The 23744-nt window shown below is 37.2% G+C and overlaps 1 protein-coding gene across 3 annotated transcripts in view; it reads right to left on the reverse strand.

Annotated features, from left to right (window-relative positions):
* Nucleotides 1-23744, reverse strand: part of MINPP1 (multiple inositol-polyphosphate phosphatase 1) — a 152656-nt gene that overhangs the window by 76368 nt on the left and 52544 nt on the right. The window contains exon 5 of one of the 3 annotated variants that reach the window (XM_004462380.4): nucleotides 6009-7558. The exons of the other annotated variants lie outside the window; for them this stretch is intronic. Within the exon in view, the coding sequence (XP_004462437.1) occupies nucleotides 7162-7558 (397 nt within the window). The 3' untranslated portion in view covers nucleotides 6009-7161. Of the gene's footprint in view, nucleotides 1-6008; nucleotides 7559-23744 lie in introns of those variants that run through there. 3 annotated transcript variants of the gene reach the window in all.

Raw genomic sequence — 23744 nt, forward strand, 5'->3', positions numbered from 1 at the left:
ACCACCCATTTGCACACCAATGCAACATTACAATTGCCAAAAAATGGAAACAACCCAAGTGTATATCAACTGATGAATGGATAAAGAAATTGTATATATACATACATACATACAATGGAATACTATCCCTGTAAGAAGAAATGAAACTGAGGCACATATGACAACATGGATGAATCTTGTTACATTAGGCTGAGTGCAATAAGCCAGACACAAAAGACCAATATTGTATTTCTCACTAATATGAACTAAATACAAAGAATAAATACATGGAGTTAAAATCTAGTGTATAGATTACTAGGAGATAGGATAAGGGCTGAGAAGGGGTACTAATGCTTATATGTAGAATTTTCAATTAGCTTGACTGTAAAAGTATGGAAATCGATAGAGTTGATGGTAACACATTATAGTAAGTATAACTAATGTGGCTCAATGTGTTTGTGGCTGAAAGGGGATAGCACAGGGACATAAATGACAGTTGAAAGTAAGCTAGAGAATAATCTGGTGGTGGATAAGGAATGTGGTTAATAGAACAAATACAAGAATGTTCTTCTATGAACTATTACAAGACAGTAAAAATACGGTGTGGCAAGAGAAAAATACAATCAATGCAACTTATGGACTATTGTTGACAGCAATATTGTAATAATATTCATGCATCAATTTCAAAGAAGGTACAGTATCAACACTAATTATACTGGGGGTATGAGATTTTTTTGACTAAGGAAAACATTTAAAAATTTACTGAGGTGATGACTGCACAACTCTGTGATGAAAGTGAGAGTCACTGAGTGTACACTTTGGATGGTTGGTACAAAGCATTGGACTGTACTGTGTCTGGTGGTGGGGTGAGGCACAGAAATTCTGCATGTTGTGCATGACTTCTGTAAGCTCACAACTTACAACTTCTCTTAAAGAAAAAAAAAAAAGACAACCAGAACCAAACACAGTTGCATGAACTCTAGTGGAAAAAGCAGAGAAAATCTACATATTTTCATACAATTTAATTTTCCATATTAACTATTTAAAAAAATGTAAAATAAATATTCTAGTGAAGTATTCCCATGAAACCAGTATTCTCCAATCTTGAAAGCTATCACTTTAATAAATAAATATTTGTTCTCCCAGTACAAAAAACAAAAGTGTGAACATTAACTACTTGAGTCTAAAGTAGGGGTTCTTAACCTTTTTTGTTCCACAGACCCCTTTGCCAGTCAGGTGAAAACCATGGATCCCTTACTAAGTCCACACTATACTATGTATTATTTAATAAATATATCACATCCACACTGACACATCCCCACAAGAATAATGTATTTTTGAATTTCAATTCAAGCTCATGGACCCTTGTTAAGAACTCCTGGTCTAAAGTATGTTTTAAAGGCCAGGAATCATATGTGGGAAATGTTGAATTGACACTAGTTTTAGAAATGATACATTCATGACTCCTATCTTAATATGTATTATTTCAGTAATAATAAAACAGTTTAACAAAGTTTTAAAAGTTAAATTTCCTCCCAAGTTGCCAGGTATGAAGCTCAAACTACAAATCTTTTAGTTGGAAGAAAATGACATTTTATTTCTTGCTGTGGAATTTCTTCAATAATACCATTATTCACACACACTCACACACACACATACACACGCACACACACACGGACAACAAAAAGCAGCTCAATCGATTGAGGATGCACTACGTGATAATTAAGATTGGAGTGAGCAGCTGGGTACGTGCAGGAAAGGTCTGAGAGGAAAATGTCTTCTAAAGAAAAGACGAGCAGACAGAAAGAGCATGCAGCAAATGATAGGGAGAGCAGACAGTGAGTGCAAATGAGGTGGGCGGGGGGGAATAAATAAATAAATCTTAAAAAAAAAGAAAGTTGATTATGCCTGGAAAAAAACAAGGTACTTTTTTCTTGAGTTTTGCTTTCAGTGTTTAAAATTAAGGTCAATATTGGATGCAAAATCAGTATCAAGTGAGTGTGAGGGTGAGCAGAAACGTCATAATGACATGACCATAAGAAACATGTGTGCTGCACAAATTACGCTTAGATTAGGTGGAAAAATGGCTCATGTCCATAAATTATTAACTGACCAAAGTGTCCACATTAATAGTGATTAAATTTTGGCTTGAAAAGAATATTTTTGATGTTCATCTTTTTATATATCCTATCCTAGACACAATCTTTAGTTTTTATCATAATTCTTCAGTTTTAGGCATTTCTTAAAATAGCACCAGAATATCATAACTTCCTTAACACTACCAAAAATGGACCAATTATCCCCCATCCTCAAATATTTTACATACCAGTGACTACAAGGATGACTAAATAATCCTATTTAATGTTAAAATCAAGTAATTGCTATAAAACTTTCAGTCTTTTTTATTTTATGGTATTCAAAGTATGAAAATTATTCAGTTAATGTGAAGTTTAATTACATATGATCATAAGTAAGTTACTCATGATCACAGTTTTGTCTTTTAAGATAATCCTCTTGAATAAAAGAACTAGGTTCTATTCATTCATCTTTAAAAGTCCATAGTCTGGGAAGTGGATGTGGCTTAAGCAGCGCCTGCCTACCACATGGGAGGTCCTGGGTTCAGTTCCTGATGCCTCCTAAAGAAGACAAGCAAGACAGTGAGCTGATGCAATGAGATGACACAATTAGAAAACACAATGAAAGACAAAACAAGCAGTGAAGGGGAGTGACTCAGGCGATTGGGTGCCTCCTTTCCACATGGGAGGTTCCGGGTTCAGTTCCAGGTGCCCACTAAAAAGAAGACAAGCAGATACAGAAAGCACACAACAGACACAGAGAGCAGACAGTGAGCACAAACAATGCTGGGACGCGGGAAATAAATAAAATCTTAAAAAAAAAAAAAAAGCCCATAGAATAAGTCTTGTGTTTGAACATAAAATACTCAACAGGTATTGATGAACTGAAGATACCAATTTACAAAAAATGATCAGGATCAAGAAAATTATTGAAAAGCAATCACAGTAGTTAAAATGGACCACTCATTCAAGAATGGCATGCATAGTATAAATTATTTTATAGAAAAATATAAAAGCACAATACTATAAGTTTCTAGATTCAAATGTGAATGTGAATAGTGAATACTGAATTTTATGTTGGTGCTCATCTCTGGGCAGGCATATACAAAAGTCTTCAGTTGTTCTTATTTAGATCTAAAACAAACATTACAATGTTAATTTTGATAAAACAGGGTGATGGGTGTGTTCATTATATTCTTCTCTTGTCTGCATATTCACAAATTTAAAGAAATGACATGCTTTTGAGAACACCAGAATGTTGCAGGAACAATTAGCTGTGTCTTAAAGGATTGGTGCCATTTACCAACTAATCATCTCTTTTATATAGGTCATTTATTTGAAGGTCAATGATATATACTATGCATCTGCTTTTATAATTTCAAAATAAATTGCAGTACTTACATAGATTTTAATAAAATGGATTTCCATTTTTCTTTAAAAAGTGAAAACTAAATTATGACAGTATTTTAAAACTGTAATGAGGGAAGCGGATTTGGCTCAATTGATAGAGCATCCAGGGTTCAAACCCAGGGCCTCCTGACCTGTGTGGTGAGCTGGCCCACGCGCAGTGCTGATGCATGCAAGGAGTGCCGTGCCAAGCAGGGGTGTTCCCTGTATCGGGGGGGCCCCACGTGCAAGGAGGGCGTCCTGTAAGGAGAGCCACCCAGTGCAAAAAAAGCACAGCCTGACCAGGAGTGGCAGCACACACAGAGAGAAAGCAGACAATAGAGAGGGGAAGGGGAGAGAAATAAATTTTTAAAAAAATCTTAATAAGATAGGAAAAAGCAACATAGTATAAAAAATGCTTGCAGAATCAGAATGTGTGTCAGCATGTTAAAGGCCTGAGACATTCAACATAATGATAACCTCAAGTTTCCCAATGCCAGTTAAATACAAGACCCTTTCTGGGAAGTGGATGTGGCTCAAGTGATAGAGCTTCTGCCTACCATATGGGAGGACCTGGGTTGGATCCCTGGGGCCGCCTGGTGAAAAAGAAGAGAAAGCACGCCCACACGGCAAGCCAGTGGCTGTGCTGAGTTCCTGCATGGTGAGCCAGTGCCAGCGTGCGTGTCCATGTGGTGAGTAGTGCCCACGTGGTGAGCCAGTGTCCTGCCAAGTGAATTACACAGCAAGATGATGATGCATCGAGAGAGAGGCAAGGGGAGTCAAGGTGAAGTGCAGCAAAACCTAGAAACTGAAGTGGCACAATTGACAGGGAACCTCTCTCCCCATCAGAGGTCTCCAGGATTGAATCCCAGTGAATCCTAGAGGAGAGAAAATGAGAAAACACAGACAGCAAAAAAAGCAGGGCGGGAGAAGGGGAAGGTGGGGAAATAAATCTTCAAAAAAAAAAAAAAAAAAAAGTAGCATTTTAAAAATGAATTTTTTTAAAAAAAGACGCTATGTAATATCTACAATATCGTCTGTCTAGAATTTATGCTCTGAAAAGAATTTGAATTAATCTATCTCATGTACAGTTCTGAATATCACTATTCTGGAACATTTCAGTTTCAGAAAATATCACACTGAAATAAACTTGATCCTCATTATTTGCAGACTCTGAATTTGTGAATTTTCCTTCTTGCTAAAATTTATTTGTAACCCCAAATCAATACTCCATGTTTTTGTGCTTATTTGTGGACATGCACAGAGCAGCAGAAATTTGAGTCACCCTGAATCACAGAATTCCAGCTGAGGCTGACTGTGGCAACACTCTGCCTTCTTGTTTTAGATCTTATATTGTAAACAAATGTCCTTTACACGGAATATTTAGTGCTACATCTGTCACCTTTTTGTTAATGATTTCACTACTTAAAATGGCTCCAAATGTACTGCTGAAGTGCTGTCTAGTGTTCCTAAGCAGAAATTTGTGATATGTGGAGAAAACATGTATTAGATAAGCTTCATTCAGGTATAAGTTGTAGCGCTGTTTATCCTGAGTTCAATGTTAATGAATCAACACTTTATTTAATGAGCTCCAACTGCCACCACGTAATTTGATTTATGATTAAACTTCCTTAAATTTATGTTCGGGGCTTTACTGAACTGTTGTTCTAAAATGTTCTTTAGGGCTTATACTATTACTAGATGGAGTAAAACAATGGCTATTTCTAAAAGGCTGGCAAAACAAAGAACTTCCTTTGTATGTAATTTTGAGGGAGTAAAAAAATATAACGTGTCTTTAAACAGAAACGCACATAAAACAAGGTTACATATTGACTGACTGAAGAAATGTTATAACCAGAGGCTTAAAAGAACATAACTGTATTTCCCCTAGAGGCAATGGTCAGTGTTAGCCAATTCAGTGTTCTCAGGAACTTTATAGAACATAACCTACTACGAATAACCAGAATCAACTGTAGTTTGTCTTTATCTTTTCTAGCATATATACTATATACTTACAGGCCCTATATGCTGACTTGTCTCTTTTACATACCCATCAGTGCTATTTTTTTTAAACCTTAAAAATATAAAATCTATTCCAGAGGTAGTGGCAAGGTCATATAACCCAATAGTTGGTTGACATAATTTTAAAGGTTACTCCTTGTCATATTTTGCAAAAATGAAAGCAGTAAGAGGATTTTCTTACTGAGAAATCATTTAAACATTTTAATCTTCTCTCCTAAATTAGTTTATAATTGCCTTTGACTAAAAGTTCAATTAATTAAGCATTACCTCGAAAACGTTTTGTTTTGACTCAGTGCTGAAAGTGTACTAATCCAAGTCATTAAGACAATCTGTACATAGACACAAACATATCCTTAATATGTACTTGTTTTCCTATGGTCTGTCCCCTCAAAAGTAAACTACTGAAGAAATTAGTGCAGAAGATTCCACTTACTTGAGATTTTACTGCATATTGTTTGATAAGAATAACCATAAAATTTCAAAAAAAAATCCTCAATTTTCCTTTGGAATTATTCATCTTTAAAGTGAACACCAATTAAAATAAAATGCATTAACAACATTCCATTTATTTGAAGAAATTTCTAGGAGAAAATTGCTTTACATTGATTCAAAACTCCATGAAAATTAAAACCTTTTACACTTAACTATTAATTGTATAAAAACAGAGAGCAGAAAACACCTGATAGTAAAGTCACAATTTTAAAATTATTATAGCAAATACTTTTCATAGCATTTGATGTAACTCAGAACTATTTCTTTGAAAAGGGTCAAATCTGTGAAGCTAAGCTAGTCTTTATTAAAAAAACAAAACAAAGCAAAACAACACCCCCCCAAACACACAAAACCAAAGAAAATAAAGCCAAAAGATACATTTTATATAATAGCAAAATATAAAAATACGTCTAAATATGTCTGAAAAAGCCAGCCAAGTAATAGATTTAATAAACTTGGATTCTATCCATCTGACTTGTTGCTAATGGTCTCTTTGTCCTTCCATTGTTATATATTTAAAACCAGTATGATAAATAATTTAACAGAAGCCTTATAATACTTACTTGGAATTACTGAAAAGTGTTCAAATACTTTATAAATATTATTAATAAAAACGTTTTTGTTTTTTTTGTTTTTGGCTTGCTTCAGTGAAGGTATCCTTTGAAATAAGACTGTTTCTTAATATTGTTTCAACAACTCTCTACTAGAGAGATGTTAGTTTTCTTCCAAATTGTAATTCCAGTTTATTAACTATTTCTGATTAAGACAATAAATTCTAGAACTGTCTAATCTGAGGAAAAAAGAGAGAACTGTAACATAACTGGTAAAATTCCTAGACTTAGTTCAATGAATTTATGGGTAGTCCAGCTGGTATTATATTTTGTTGCTCCAACACTTTTCAAGTATCATTTAGAAATCATATTTTATCTAATAGAAATAGAGGAATAAAAATAGAAATTCCATTTCTGTAAACATTTGCAGTGCCAGCTGTTGCTTAGATTTTTCTTCTATATTGCTCCCCTTAAGAAAGCTGCTCCAGTGAACAATAATATCCACGTCCCGATCCAAAAAGAAATCAACATCTTTCTGTGAAAAGACAGAACACCCAATAATGTGAAAGTTTCTGTAATCAAGGGACTGCCCACCTATTCTAAGCACATAATCACTCTCTATATATCTTGGTGAATTAAAAATGTTCTCTAGTTACTCATAGCTCATCAGATGTGCCATTCATCTTTGGTAATTCACATTCTTTACTGGTATGACAACTCTGCAGGATGTCCTTGTAATGGTCCTTCAGATCCTCATACAAAGAAACAGTTTCTTGGGAATGAGCAAAGGGTAACACCTTTTCATTCAGTAACATCTGCACTTGGAATTCTTCTTTAGGAGTCTTAGCATTTTCACAATGGTAAAGCATAAATATCAAGTTTGAGGCATAGGGTACAATGTGACCACTACGGAACATCCGATGCATTTGTTCCTTGTAATTGTAAGCTGTTAGGGGCTCCTTGTCTTTGAAGTAACCCATGAGAGAAAGCAGTGGAAGAAGAGTTTCTGCATGACCAAACTGGAGGATGACTGGAGAAGAAATTGGCTGAGACCTTAAAAGAGAAATTGAGAGAAAGAAAAAAACAGTATATACATATATATATATATATATTTATGTTATAAAACATAGTATCTACCCTAAGAAGTAGTACACAACTTTCCTGTCTTTATCTTACTATACAACCCAGCCATTTAGCTGAAATTCTGTGTGGCACAGAACTGAACTTTTTATACTGAAAGTTAAGTTCCAAAATTCAGGATCATTGTAGTATTGCAAATCTATCTAAAATAGCACGCATACACATTATTCTTTAAGTTTAAAGAGGTAGTCTTTAATTGTAGATTAAGGAACTTGGAACAGATGTGTACTGCAATACTGTACTAGCTTTCTATGAATGACACTGAGCAAACTGGCCCTTAGTAAATACTGGTTATTCTACGGAGTACTTCTGAGGCAAACAAAGTATTATTATTTTATCTATGTGTAGAGAATAAAGACAAGCAGTATTCAGTAAATTTCCTAGTTGAGGCCAAGTTCAAACAGTGAGAGTGGAAATTCATGTAATTCTTCAATAGTTTACCAGACCTGACTTGAGCACCAAATTTGGAAAAGAAGCACGAAAGGGTAGAGAAGCAACCTTTTCTAGCTGAAATAATGTGTCATTGGGAGCAGGAATTTATACACTGCCAGAAAAACCACTGCTTTCAACATTATGGGCTAAGTAGTCTTTTCTTTTTTAACTTAATTATTTTGTTCTGGTAAAGGTGTCTTTTTTTGTTATTTTTAATAAGTTGCAGTGAATAACTTTAACCTTTCTCCAACTCTTATAGAAAGTAACATGATTATGGCTCTTGAATATAATGTATAAACCTATTCAACCATGACTACCAAATGACTTCTTGCTACCACCCCGCATATCAGCTAATAAATTTAGTGAATCTGGATGCTGGGAGCACAGCAGCCACGTTTGCAGCAGAATTTTTGGACCTTCCTGATTCCCCACATAAAATCAGATGGATCAACCAGATAGCAAATCCAAAAACCCAAGGGAAACACTGACAACATATTTATGTGACAAAGTATTCTGCATGAATACCACCAATAAGCCTCAAGACTAGCATATTGTCAGTATCAGTGTGGAAGAAAGCAGAGGGGAGCAACACAGCATGAGAGAGATCTGAGAAGAGGAAAATGCCAAATAGCCAAAAGGTATGCACTGGAAAGTGCTAAGGGCCAATTTCAGACAGGAGCTGAAACTGGGAAGAATTCAGCTCACTCCAGAATTTGGTGATTGTATTAGTCAGCCAAAGGGATGCTGATGCAAAATACCAGAAATCGGTTGGTTTTTGTAAACTGTATTTATTTGGGGTAGAAGCTTACAGTTATCAGGCCATAAAGTGTACGTTACTTCCCTCACCACAGTCTTTTGCCACATGTTGGAGCAAGATAGTTGCTGACATCTGCTTTGGCTCAGGCTTCCTGGGTTCCTCTCTTGCCGGGGCTCCAGCTTAGGATTCTAGCATCAAAACTTCGACATCAAAAACTCCATAACTGTCCTTTGCCATGTCTTTTATCTGTGAGTCCCCACCCACCAAGGGGCAGGGACTCAACACCCTACTGATGTGGCTCAATCAAAGCCCTAATCATAATTTAATCATGCCCAGGTACATACCAGTTTACAAATATAACCCAATATCGATTTTTGGATTTCATGAACCATATCAAACTGCTACAGTGATTGCAGAAGATCTGTGGTTAGGCCTGGGGCTGGAGACGTCTAGCCCGTCAACTCTCGGAAGAGATGATGTTCTAAGGCTGTATTCTAGGACAGGGCCCATACTGAGGAGAAACTGCTGGGAGTGGAATCAAGAGCAGGAGAGGGAGCAGAGACAAAGGAAAGAGCAGGTCCAGATAAAAGTGGAGAAGGGGAACAGAGCTAGAAAAGCTCAGAAAGCAACATACTATATTTCTGAACAGTACACAACCACAAAGACAAAACACGAACGGGAGCTCTGTGGGTCAATAAAACTATCTGACAAAAGCCTTCTTCTAAAAGGTCAGGAAAACTAAATTCACATCAAAATGATCAGTAAGAAAAGTAAATAAGAAAAGAATAATATCCTGACAAAACAAAAGTCTGCTAAAAATACATGCTCAAAAAATACATTGAAACATATAATTTCAAAACAAACTAAAAGGCTACTATTTTGAGATTAACATCTTTTATACTTCAGGGGAGACTGACAGACTATTCCATTCTGGCTCTCAGAGGTTAGACCCTACTCTACCCAGTACCTAGCAGGATGCAACTCCACTGTCAAGTATGGGAAGAAGCCTGACAGGCCACCTGGAACCCAGTAGGTGCTCAACAGACCATAACTGCTGTCCTACTGAGTCAGGCATGAGGGAGACAAGAGAGTCTTGCCAACTCCACGGGCCTTTGGGAGCCCGGACAGACACTTGACATTATACATTTGTTAAAGCCTATAAAACTGTACAGTGCAAAGTGTAATCCATAAACTATAGACCTTGATTAGTCTATAGTGCAAATTGAAGCAATGCTTCAATTTGTTTTGTCAATTGTAATAAAAGTACTTCACTCATGTAAGATGTGACTAATAGAGGAAAATGTGTATGTGGGTGGGTCGGGGTAATATGGGAATCCTTATACTTTTCCGTTTTTTTTAAGGAGGCACTGGGGGTTGAACCCAGAACCTCATACGTGGGAAGCAGGCACTTAACCAACTGAGCTACGCACAATCCCCCTCCCCTATACTTTTTTTTGGGGGGGGAGGCAGTTAAGGGAATTTTTAATATACAAGAAATTTCTTCTGGTGATTAAAAACAGTTTTAAGAACATATGAATAAATAAATCTTAGTAATTTAGTATTTACTTTTGTAAAAGCATAGTAGCAAATATTAAAATGTAATACATGCACTTTAAACTTTATAATATAAATCTAAAACACAAAACATCCAATGTGAAACACTGATCTCCCATGACTGGCTTGAATTTAGATGTTATATTTTATTGAAATGAACTTCCAAAATTTTGTCAATGCTGATGTATGTATTATTATTTCTCACTAAAATCTTCAGGAAATCTAAAAGCCTGGTATTAAAAGTGGTTATTTTTTTCTTCTTGAATCTTCTAAAATATGCCAGTTTGAATTAGCTTTCAGATTTTCAGGCCAAGAAGATACGCAAATAAGACTACGCAGAGTATTTTTTAATACGTTTATGATAAGTTTGTTTACTGTTATGACAGAAATACCTTCAACTTTCAGATACTGAAATACCCTAAGTAAATAAAAGGCTTGATGAGCCAAGTTACGTCTTGTAAAAGATACATCACGTCAATCAATTTTTACACCAAATCCTTAAAAGTATTAAAAAACATTTGCATTTTTAATTGCCAAACAGTGTAAGAAGATACAGACAACTAATAGAATTTTAAAAATCTCAAACTATTCCATTGCCTAAATGGTGTTGCTTGGAAAATATGCTTCACTTTTCATCTCAAATCTACTTTAAATGCTCACATATAATTGTTACTTCTCTGTATAGACATGTCTCACACAATTTTCAATTAATGTTGAAAAAATTACTTGATAATTTTAATCACAATTAATAACTATTTAGCCATTCAACAATTTACTCAGTAATATAGATGGCATATGGACTTATACAAGGAATGATGTGATAATAATTTGCTGTGTAATTCTACCCATCAGTAATACTTAAGCCAAGAATCTGATACATGTTCCATTCAGCTGCAGTATGTTTCCTTGTGATTTGGCAAACAAAAAATATTAACACAATGTCAAACATTTTTCCTTTTTCTTTCTTCCTTTTTTTAAAGAACAGTTCAATGATTTGGGGGTTGTTCAGCACAATACAGAAAGCCTCAGGGGAAAAGTACAAAAAGACAACACTAATGCCAGTCTCATCTTACATGATTACAACTAAGGATATTACTAATTTTTGTGTTACTCATCACTTTTCTTTAGAATGTACATCAAAGCTATTAACTTGAGGGAAGCAGTTGTGGCTCAACTGACAGAGTATCAGCCTAATACATAGAGGGTCCAGGGTTTGATACCCAGGGCCTCCTGACCCATGTGGTGAGCTGGCCCATGCGCAGTACTGCCACAACAACAAAAAAAGCGACACAGTTACCTGGTGCTGCAGACAAGAATGCAAGCAGACACACAGGAACACACAGCGAATGGAGAGAGCAGACAATGGGGGAGGAAGGAGGGAGAAATAAAATAAATAAAAAATAAAAAATAAAATCTTTAAAAACCAACAATAAAAATCAAAGCTATTAACTTGAACTTGAGGTATATACACACTACATACACAACCTACAAAATACTCTTCATAAGAAACATTACTTTCAAAATATTGGAAACTAAGTATCTGTGTTGATTTATATTTTGATTTAGAACAAGAAGAGAACATTTAACTAGAAAGGTTTATACTGATAGTAAAGTTCAAGCTAACAATGTCTACCTCTCCTTTTATATTTACCACAGGCTACACAATGTCCTGTGAGGGTTCATTATGAGAAAAAATGTCAGTCACAGCTTGAAGACCTTACTTTGAAAGGAACTAATGTGAAGGCAAACTGGAAGGTAAGACTTCAACGTTATTTTTTCAAGTAAGTGGTCTTAATTTTTCTTCTAACAGAAAAAGTTTAAATCAGTTTATTACAAATATATCTAAACCATTAATTTTTGCAGCTTTCAGGTAAAGTTCAGCACTTCATTTATACAAAGTCTATGAGAAGAGTCATCTAATCTTAAGTCATGACGTCATCCACTCACGTCCTTGGCACAATCCTTTGCTGGTAAGAGCACAGCATGCCTGGGTATGCTACTGGTGATCTTTAATAGAAGTTAGATTAAAAAACTTGGAGATTTCTGCTACATTCATACATTCTTTAACAATTATTAATTAGCAAAAATCAGCAAACCAGCTTTTGTTAGGTCTTCATGCACTAACATTTTATACAGTTCTTCCCTAACTAGAGGAAATCCTTTCTCTGTCTGTACTGTCTACAAAAACTATTAGAAACTCAGTGTTAGTGTAAGTATGTGTTCCAGGAAGAATGAAGAGATTCTTGGTCACCAAAACCCCACATTAGGGAATGTGTATTAACCACTATCCCTTCTACATTACTTCCTACTGTAAGGGACGTATGTGAAACTTCATTCATAGAAAACTGGTAAAGAATGGTAGTTTTCCCTGCGTTATCCAGCACAACAATGATGACATTGTCCTCCTGGTGACTGAACAGTCTCCATATCCCAGTGAAGAGAATTCCCTTTCTTGGGCATTAGACCCGCCCCTAGCCACCCAGGTCGCCTGGCCTTCCCCATTTGTCCTAAGGGGGAGGAGAGTGAAGCACCAGGGCCTCCACCTCTGCTGCTCCAGCTCCCGCGCCTGCTGACTGCACCATTCCCGGGAACCGGGAACCGGAAGGAAGCTGAAGCCCAGTGGGCACTGACGTGTGTGAGTCCCAACCCCTGCTGTTGCTAGGGCACTTGCCTGACTTGGGGACATCACCTCTGCATTGCTTGTGACAAGACTCGCAGGCCACAGTCCTTCTCCAGTTCCTTTCTGGGCAGCTACCAGGCAGGTGGGGAAGGTGAGAGCTCCCCCATACTTATTTTTCTTTTAATTTACCTTTTAAAATTTATTCTTTTTAAAATTTTATCATGGATATTTTTTATTATATATATTTTAAAGATACATTTAATCACACAAAATGTTACATTAAAAAATATAAGAGGTTCCCATATACCCCACTCCCCACACTTCCCACTCCTCCCACATAGACAACTTTGTTAGTGTGGTACAGTCATTCCATTTAATGGATCCATTTTGGAGCACTGCTACACAGCATGGATTATAGTTTATGTTGTAGTTTACACTCTCTCCCAGTCCATTCAGTGGGATTTAGAGGTAGAGTGGACATCGCCATCCCCTACATTTTTGATGTAACTTTTCTGTAACCTAAAATTTCTCTAAAAATAAAGTTTATAATGATTTAAAAAGAAAAAAAAATGACTTATCAACTGGTGATTTTAGGTCTCTCTTCAAAACTGGCATACTTTAATTAGGTCAATTCGATTCCTAAAACCTGTATTTAATTCCAAAAGCATACTCTTAAGCCCGAAGGTATAAAGCAGAAGCACTCACTTAGCTTGACCTGCACATATATTTTAAGTTTGCACTATTGACCAGTATTTTTAAATTGGAAGATTAAAATTTCTTAAAAATCCAGCTTTTTGGCTTCTATTGAAAACCTGAACAGCCTGGCTACACAAGTCCACATAGTCCATAAAGCAACTACCACCTGAATAGGAATGAGTTACCCTCTAGACAGAACCTGTACCTGTTGCATGGAACATATACCACTCCACATCGTCTAACATAGGATGGATGTATTCATTTGTTACTTGCCTGGCCCCACTATGCATATAAGAACATAACCCGAGAAGCAAGTCATAGCTAATGCCACTGCCATAATTTAAATATAATGGAATTTAATAGTGATACAAGTTAAAGAAAAACAAGTAACCTAAAAACATATTGCTTTACCCTTTAAGTCCTCTAGCCATTAGGCAATAATCTCAAAGTAAGGGACAACCATAAGCTCAATGCCCATTATTGCTCTCCATCCTTGAGGTCTATTAGGACACACAAGATGTTGGGGGAAAGGTAGCAGCAACACCTCATTGTCACAGTGAAAGAGTGTACTCTCAGTATCTCTCACCTCTTTCCCCTATTCAGGATCTCCAATTAAGTGGGGCAAGATGTAAGACAATATATCCAAACATGCAATTAATATACAAATTATTCATGAACTATTTTACATTATTTTTTTCTACTAAGTCTTTGAAACTGTGTGTAATTGACACAGCACATCTCAGTTCAGACCAGCAACATTTCAAGTGCTGAATAAACACACATGGCTGGTGGCTACTGTGTTGGACAGTATGGGACAGACAGTGATGTGGACAGCCTTAAAACCTTGGATCCAAACAAGAATCAAATAAAGAGAAAATAGTGGGAAAAGATATAAGACAATAAAGATATGAAAAACATATGGGAGTGGGGAAAAAGAGGGAGACAAGGCGATGTACAAATTATAAGAGTTCAAAGTCCTATGAATTACATCGAAGCTGTGGAAGAACTTAAATCTAGGTTCAGACCCAAATTTAAGTTTTAAACTCTGAGGTTTCCTTAGGTGTACATAAAAAGTACTAAACCCCACGATTTTTCCCCCAATGTCTTAGGGATAGTCATATGATAAAATAAGCTATTTTTGAAAAGAAAGTTGGGGAGAAGTGTGGTAAAAAAGAGTTTATTGGTAGTTTTATGTAAAATCAAATAAACTTATATATTGGATTAACATAGGAAGCCATGTCTCCAAAAATGTGTCTTCTGTCATCTGATGCATCTGAATATGTAGTTTACATATATATATATGTGTGTGTGTGTATCTATATATATCATATTTTAGAATTCTAGACAGTTCTCAATAGGAAGGAAAAGTGAAATTTTATAAATGACATGGTGGGGGTTTTTTTGGTTTTTTTTTTTTTGACTATAGATAAATCTCTACTATAGAAGCTTGCAACATACAAAAACCAATATTTTAAAGATCTGGTTAAATGGGCTAACACCTAATAGTAAATTAAGACAAAGATAACAGATTACAGGGTCAAAAATTGTCTTAAAAATAGCGGCAGACTTGGCCCAGTGGTTAGGGCGTCCGTCTACCCCATTGGAGGTCTGCGGTTCAAACTCCCGGCCTCCTTGACCCGTGTGGAGCTGGCCCATGTGCAGTGCTGATGCACGCAAGGAGTGCTGTGCCACGCAGGGGTGTCCCCCGCGTAAAGGAGCCCCACGCGCAAGGAGTGCTCCCCGTAAGGAGAGCCGCCCAGCGCGAAAGATAGTGCAGCCTGCCCAGGAATGGTGCCACCCACCCGGAGAGCTGACACAACAAGATGACTCAACAAAAAGAAACAGATTCCCGTGCCGCTGACAACAACAGAAGCGGACAAAGAAGACGCAGCAAATAGACACAGAGAACAGACAACTGGGAGGGTGGGAGGGGAGAGGAGAGAAATAAATAAATTAAAAAAAATAAAATATTGTCTAAAAAACGAAAAGTTGTACAGCCACCAAATGCAATTAGAACAAGAAATCTATTTTCCTTAGAAGTCCAAATGTGACTGTAGGAAATAATGAACGACTTTTTTTTTTAAGGTACTGGGTTACAGGGATTGAACCTGGGACCCTGTATGTGGGAAACTGGTGCTCAACCACTAAGCCACATCGATTTCCCTGAGTTCGTTTTTTTCATTTATTTTGCTTGCTGTTTGCTTTTTTTTTTCAGGGGACACCAGGAACCAAACCTGGGACCTCCCATGTGGGAGCTGGGACCTCAACCGCTTAAGCCACATCTGTTACTACTTCTATTATTGCATATTATATATGTCTAAATAACAAGTGAAAATATTTTAAGGCTACGAGATAATGCCGAATAGAAAGGAGAAATCAGCACAATTTCATTCATGACTATTATTTTTTTCTATTGTTAACCTTTGTGATTTAAAGTGTCTTACACATAGTAGATGTTCTTACAATTCCAGGAAAAGGAGCTGGCTGATGGTTGCTTATATTCATACAAAAAAGTCCTGGACAAATGGCCACACCCAAGTTTCCAAAAGGTAGTAAAAAAGATTTCTCAAAGATCCATTTGGCTAATTTATGTTTAGATGTGACAGGCTTTATCATTCCACACCAAATGCTAGGTACCATGCTAGTTTCTTTTTCTAGGGGGAGAGGGAGGGAGAGACGATATTAAGCATTTGTCTAAATGTTAGGGTAACCCAGAGAAAGAGAGTTCTTTCTGTCTGGTGTAAAATTGGAAGCCTTAGTAAAGTAAATTACAAGTCTTAGTAAAGTACAGTAGTAGGGTTTTGTTTTGTTTTTGGTAATTAGAATATTCACCTTCTGGGTCTGGATTCGTGCCTGTCCTCAGGGGCAGCAAGGAGACTCCACTGTTTATTGTGAGGCAGGGACTCCCACCCTGCAGACCCCTCCCCATCCCAGGAGCACAAGTGCGAGCTGGATGCAGAGCTCACCAAGTTCCTGCCAGCTGAATAAAAAGCATCTGCACGGCTCTCTGCCAAAGACCCACATGGACCCCAAGGCCGGCAGAGCAGTGACAGAATCCTGCAGGAGTGGCCTGTTTTGGGAATCTACAAAGCAGGAGGTGTCCGGCCGTGGATCTGGAGACACTGCAACAAAATTAGTGCTTGCTCAAGGTAAAACTGTGGGTTTCTAACACTGAACTCGGAAGCCATGGGAAGGTAAACCCCCTTCCCCTCAGGGCTAAGGGCTGCAGCACTTCCTGAGAACTGCCGGTCACATGGAAGTGCTCCCAAGCCGCGTGTTCCCCAAACATGTGAACCCCAAACCCGTGTTCCCTGACCCCCATAACCCATATTTCACAGACCTATGTACCCCAAGTCCACATTCTCTCTGTTTCCCGAGCCCAGCACTCCCGGAAACCCGGCATTGCCCTCACCCTCCAGTCTCGGACTAACTCCAGGAGTGGGAGGGTTTAGGTGGGAGGGGCAGAGGGGCCAAGGAGTGCAGGTTCAATTGCCTCATCTCCCCCTTTATATTGAGTTTGGAGGAGTATAACAGCTGACTTGGAGAGAGCCTAGGAGGAGAGGAGAGGCGACTCTGCTGAGAGAGTCCGATTTACCTAAATGCCTTGGGATAGGAAACCTGGTCTGGGAAAAGGTGGAGTCAGAAAATTAACAAGTTCCCCAGCAGCACACATTAGGCAGAGGGACAGTAGGACGTGCTTTGCAGGCTTCCAATAGCATAACTTAGGGTTCCTGGCAAGGGGTGGGTGCTCTCTCTTAAGAAAATAAGAAACATCATTTTCTGAGGTGAGGGACCATTTGACTCTCCTATGGGAGCCCTCACACAGCTTTCCTACTGCCCTGGAAGAGAGGGAAGTGAGGATGTGAGGAAGAGGGAAGGTCAGACTCCTAAGCAGTTTATTCAATTACAAAGAAGATTCCTTTGCCTGAGGCCCTGTCTGATCTTTTTTGTTGGTTTCTTTTCTTGTTTTTTCTTAATCTTTATCCGCCCCGCCCCATGGCCCCCCCTTTTTTTTTAGTTTTTCCTTTCTCTTTCCTTGCTTGCTTTTATTTTTTTCTTTTTTTATATTCGGTGCTACAGGCAACATTTCTTATTCACTGTGCTTCCTCATCCTCAATTTCCTCATTTCTGTATGTACTGATTTTGGCTAACAACGCTATCCCCTTTCCTTTACATCTTTCTGTCCTCTTTTGTTGTTTCTCTTACATTCCAGTTCTCTTTGTTTAGCTCCCAATATTTCTGACTTCTTATCTCTAATACCTCTATTCTGATTTCTATCTTTTATTCACTCTTTACATTACTGTCCTTTCTTTTCTCTTTCCCTCTCTCCACATGGGCCTTTTAATTCATACTATATTCCTCCCCATATTCAGTTTACTATCTCATTAAAGGTGCTCCACCTTCTTACTGTTATAACTCTACACAGCTTATGTGAGTTCAATATCCATTCTGCTAGATCTCACATGGTTCTTCTGCTACAATTCACTATCAATACTACTATTATATTTTTCGTTTCTTACCTCTTTTGCTTTCTCTGGCCCTAATATTTTCCTTCAAGGGAACTTAGCCAACAACAAAGAAATAGAATAACAAAGTGACAAACAGAAGACTTAGCATGCACACAAAAACAGCAACTAATTAAACCCCAAGACAAAGAAGCTAATCAACTGCATAAACCCAACAAGATAAAATGATGACCAGACAACAACAAAAAACTACAGACCATACCAATAATCGGGAAAACATGGCCCAATTCAATGAACAAACTAAAAACCAGAAAGAGTGGAACATCAAACAACTAATTAAAGCTCTCAAAACATCTATCATGGACCAATTTAATGAAGTAAAGGAAGATATTAAGCATATTAAGAAAACACCTGGAGAGCATACAGACAAAATTGAATCATACCCAAAAAGATAACAGATATGATGGGGATCAATAGTATAATCCAAGAAATCAAAAACACACTCTCAGCAAATAAGAGCAGATTTGAAGAGGCAGAGGAAAGAATTAGTGATGTGGAAGACAATATATCTGAAACCAAACAGATAGAACTGACCGATAAAATGATAGAAAAAATCCAGGAGGGACTTAGGGACCTGAATGACAATGTAAAACGCACAAACATACACATTATAGGTATTCCAGAAGAGAAGGGAAAGGGGACAGAAGGGGTGTTGGAGGAAATAATGGCTGAAAACTTCCCAAACCTATTGATGGAGATACATGTACATGTCCAGGAAGCACAATGCACCCCAAACAGCATAAATCCCAACATGCCTACCCCAAGACATATACTTGTCAAATTATCCAATGCTCAAGACAAAAGAGAAAATACTAAAAGCAGCAAGAAAAAAGAGAACCATCCCATACGAGGGAGGCTCCATAAGATGAAGTGCTAATTTCTCATGAAACCATGGAGGCAGTGGTATGACATAGTTAAAGCACTAAAAGAAAAGAATTTCCAACTGAGAATACTCTATCCAGCAAAGCTACCATTAAAAAATGATGGAGAGTTCAAAATATTCACAGATAAACTGAAACTAAGAGAGTATGCCAACTAGAAACCTGCCCTGGAGGAGGAAAGAAATAAACAGGAGAGACAGAGTTGGAGGAAAGTGTAAGAACAACTAAAAAGACAAAAAGAGGGGAAAAAAATCGAACAACATATGACAAACACAAATCCAAAGACAATATGGCTAATATACATAATTTCTTGAAAGTACTAATACTGAATGTCAATAGATTAAACTCACCTGTTAAGAGACACAGATTGGAAGACTGGATACATAAATATGACCCATTTATATGCTGTCTACAAGAAACACATATTTGACCCAGGGATTCAAGGAGATTGAAAGTGAATGGCTGGGAAACAATCTTACAAGTAAACAATTATGAAAAAAGGGCAGTAGTAGCTGTATTAATATCGGACAAAATAAGATTTAAATGCAAAACTATTGTGAGAGACAAAGATGGACACTACATATTAGTGAAAGGGATAATCTTTCAAGAAGAAAGAACAATCATAAACATTTATGCCCCTAACAAGGGCATTTCCAAATACGCGAGGCAAACACTGGAGAAACTAAGGGAAGGAATAGATGCCTCTACAGTTATAGTGGGGGACTTTAACACACCACTATCACCATTGGACATAACATCTCAAAAGTGAATCAATGAAGGAACAAAGACTTCGAACAATATATTAGAGGATCTGGACCTAACAGACATATACAGAACATTACACCCAAATACAGCAGGATATATATTCTTCTCAAGGGCACATGGATCATTCTCCAAGATAGACCACATGCTAGACCACAAAGAAAGTCTCAATGAATTCAGAAAGACTGAAATCATACTAAATAATTTCACTGACCACAGTGGAATGAAGCTGGAAATCTGTAAGGGCCAGAGACCCAGATTTGGCACCAAGATATGGAAATTTTTTTTTTGTAAAGATTTGTTTTTTATTTATTTGTCTCCCCTCTGCCCCCCCCAGTTGTCTGCTCTCTGTGCCCATTTGCTGTGTGTTCTTCTGTGACCGCTTCTATCTTATCAGTGGCACCAGGAATCTGTGTCTCTTTTTGTTGCGTCATCTTGTTGTGTCAGCTCTCTGTGTATGCAGTGCCATAGTTGGGCAGGCTGCACTTTCTTTCGCACCAAGTGGCTCCCCTTACAGGGCGCACTTCTTGCGCGTGGGACCCCCTATGTGGGGGACACCCCTGTGTGGCATGGCACTTCCTGCACGCATTAGCACTGTGCATGGGCCAGCTACACACGGGCCAAGGAGGTCCAGGGTTTGAACCCATGTGGTATGCGGACGCCCTATCCATTGGGCCAAGTCCACTTCCCAAGATACAGAAATTAAACAACACATTCTTAGAAAAACAGTGGGTCAAGGAGGAAATCTCAACAGAAATCAATAACTAATGAAAATGATAACACAACATATCAAAACTGATGGGATACAGCAAAAGCTGTACTGAGAGGGAAATTCATAGACATAAACTCATACATCAAAAAAGAAGAAAGAGCTAAAATTGAAGAACTAACTGCACTATTGGAGGAATTAGTAAAAAAAAAAACAAAAAACTAACCAAAAAGAAAGAAGAAAGAAATAACAAAGATGAGAGCAGAACTAAATGAAATAGAAAATAAGCGCTCAAAAATAAACAAAACAAAGAGGTGATTCTTTGAGCAGATCAATAAAATTGACAAACCCTTAGCAAGACTAACAAAGAAAAAAAGACAGAAGATGGAAATACACTAAATAAATGAGAAAGGAGATATCACAACTGATACCACAGAAATAAAGACTATCATGAAAGGATACTTTGAAAAACTATTCCAACAAGAAAGACATTTTAGGAAATGAACAAATTTCTAGAAACACATAAGTAGCCAACACTGACGAAAGAAGAAACTGATGACCTCAACAAGCCAATCACAAGTAAAGAGATAAAATCAGTCATTAAACACCTCTCAACTAAGAAGAGCCCTGGGCCAGATGGCTTCACAGGTGAATTCTACCAAACACTCTGGAAAGAAGTTAACACCAATTTTGCTTAAACTCTTTCAAAAAATCAAAATAGAAGGAACACTGCCTAACTCATTTTACCCCAATATCAAAGCCAAACAAAGACACCACAAGAAAGGAAAATTACAGACCAATCTCTCTAATGAACCTACATGTGAAAATCCTCAAAAAAATACTTGCTAATCGTATTCAACAACACATTAAATGAATTATACACCATGACAAAGTGGATTTCATTCCTGGTATGCAAGGATGGTTCAACATAAGAAAATCAATTAATGTAATACACCACATAAACAGAAGGAAACAAATTATATGATCATATCTATAGATGCAGAAAAAGCATTTGGCAAAATACAGCACCCTTTCTTGATAAAAACACCACAAAAGATAGGGATAGAAGGAAACTTTCTGAACATGATAAAGGGTATATATGAAAAACCCACAGCTAACATCATTTACAATGGTGAAATCCTAAAATCTTCCCTTCTAAGATCAGGAACAAGACAAGGATGCCCACTATCACCCCTTCTATTTAACACTGTGTATTAGAAGTACTTGCTCAAGCCCTGAGGCAAGAACCAGATATAAAAGGGATCCAAATATGAAAGGAAGAAGTCAAAAAATCACTATTTGCAGATGACATTAACCTATACATAAAAAGCCCTGAGAAGTCTACAACAAAGCTTCTAGAACTTATGAGTTTAGTAAAGTCGCAGGTTATAAGATAATGTGCAAACATCAGCAGCATTTCTGCACACCAATAATGAGCAATCTGAGGAGGAAATCAAGAAACAAATACCATTTACAATAGTAAATAAAATAATCAAATACCTAGGAATAAATTTAACTACAGATGTAAAAGACTTATACACAGAAAACTACACAACACTGTTCAAGGAAATCAAAGAAGACCTAAATATATGGAAGAATAGTCCCTGTTCATGCATAGGAAGATTAAATATTATTAAGATGTTTATCCTACCAAAACTGATCTACAGATTCAATGCAATCCCAATAAAAATCAACACAGTATTTTTTAATGAACTAGAGAAACTATGAAATTCATTTGGAAAAGAAAGAGGCCCCAAATAGCCGAAGACATATTGAAAAAGAAAAATGAAATTGGAGGAATCACACTACCTGACTTCAAACATACTACAAAGCTACAGTAGAGAAAAGAGCATGGTATTAGCACAAGGATAGACACACTGACCAATGGAATTGAATTGAGAGTTCTAATATAGATTCTCATACATACACTCATCTGTTATTTGAGAAGGCTATCAAACCCACTCAACTGGGAGAGAATGGCCTCTTCAAAAAATGGTGCCTAGACAACTGGATATCCATATGCAAATGAAGGAAAGAAGATTATCATCTCACACCTTATACAAAAATCAACTCAAGATGGATCAAGGACTTAAATGTAAGAGCCAAGACCATAAAGACCTTGGAAAACAATGTAGGGAAGCATCTACAGGACCTTGTAATAGGAAATGGCTTCATGAACTTCACACCCAATGCAAGAGCAGCAAAAGAACAAATAGATACATGGGACTTCCTCAAAATTAAAGCCTTTTGCACCTCAAAGGAGTTTGTCAAGAAAGTGAAAAGAGAGTCTACCCAATGGGAGAAAATATTTGGTAACCATATATCTGATAGGAGACTTATATCCTGCATGTATAAAGAACTCCTATATCTCAAAAATAAAAAGCAAAACAACCCACTTAAAAAATGTGAAAAAGATTTGAACAGATGCTTCTCCAAAGAAGAAATACAAATGGCTAAAAAGCACATGAAAAAATGCTCAAAATCACTAGCTATTAGGGAAATGCAAATCAAAACTACAATGAGATACCATCTTACTCCCATAAGACTGGCAGCTATCAAAAAAACAGAAGGCTACAAATGCTGGAGAGGATGTGGAGGAATGGGAACACTCGTCCACTGCTGGTAGTAATGCTGAAGGATCCAGCCATTCTGGCAGACAATGTGGCGGTTTCTCAAAAAGTTAGCTATAGATTTGCCATATGACCCAGCAATTCCACTGCTGGGTATATACCCAGATGATCTGAAAATAAGGACACAAACCGATATATGCACACCAATGTTCATAGCAGCATTATTCACTATTGCCAAAAGTTGGAATCAACCCAAGTGCCCATCAACAGATGAATGGATAAATAAAATGTGGTATATACATAAAATGGAATACTACTCAGCTATAAGAAGGAATAAAGTACAAGCACATGTGATAACATGGATGAATCTTGAGGACGTTATGTTGAGTGAATCAAGCCAGGCATTGAAAGACAAATACTATATGACCTTTCTGATATGAAACAAGCAAACCAAGCTGTCTCAGAGAGCTATAGACTGGAAGATAGGCTTAAAGGAATTTGGGAGCAGAGGAAGGTAATGAGCTGATGCCTACATGGGTGAAGCGTATGCATTTATACAGGGAGGGGATAAAATAGGGGCATAGGGATACCT

The sequence above is a fragment of the Dasypus novemcinctus genome, chromosome 6 (assembly GCF_030445035.2).
Source record: "Dasypus novemcinctus isolate mDasNov1 chromosome 6, mDasNov1.1.hap2, whole genome shotgun sequence".
Lineage (NCBI taxonomy): Eukaryota > Metazoa > Chordata > Mammalia > Cingulata > Dasypodidae > Dasypus > Dasypus novemcinctus.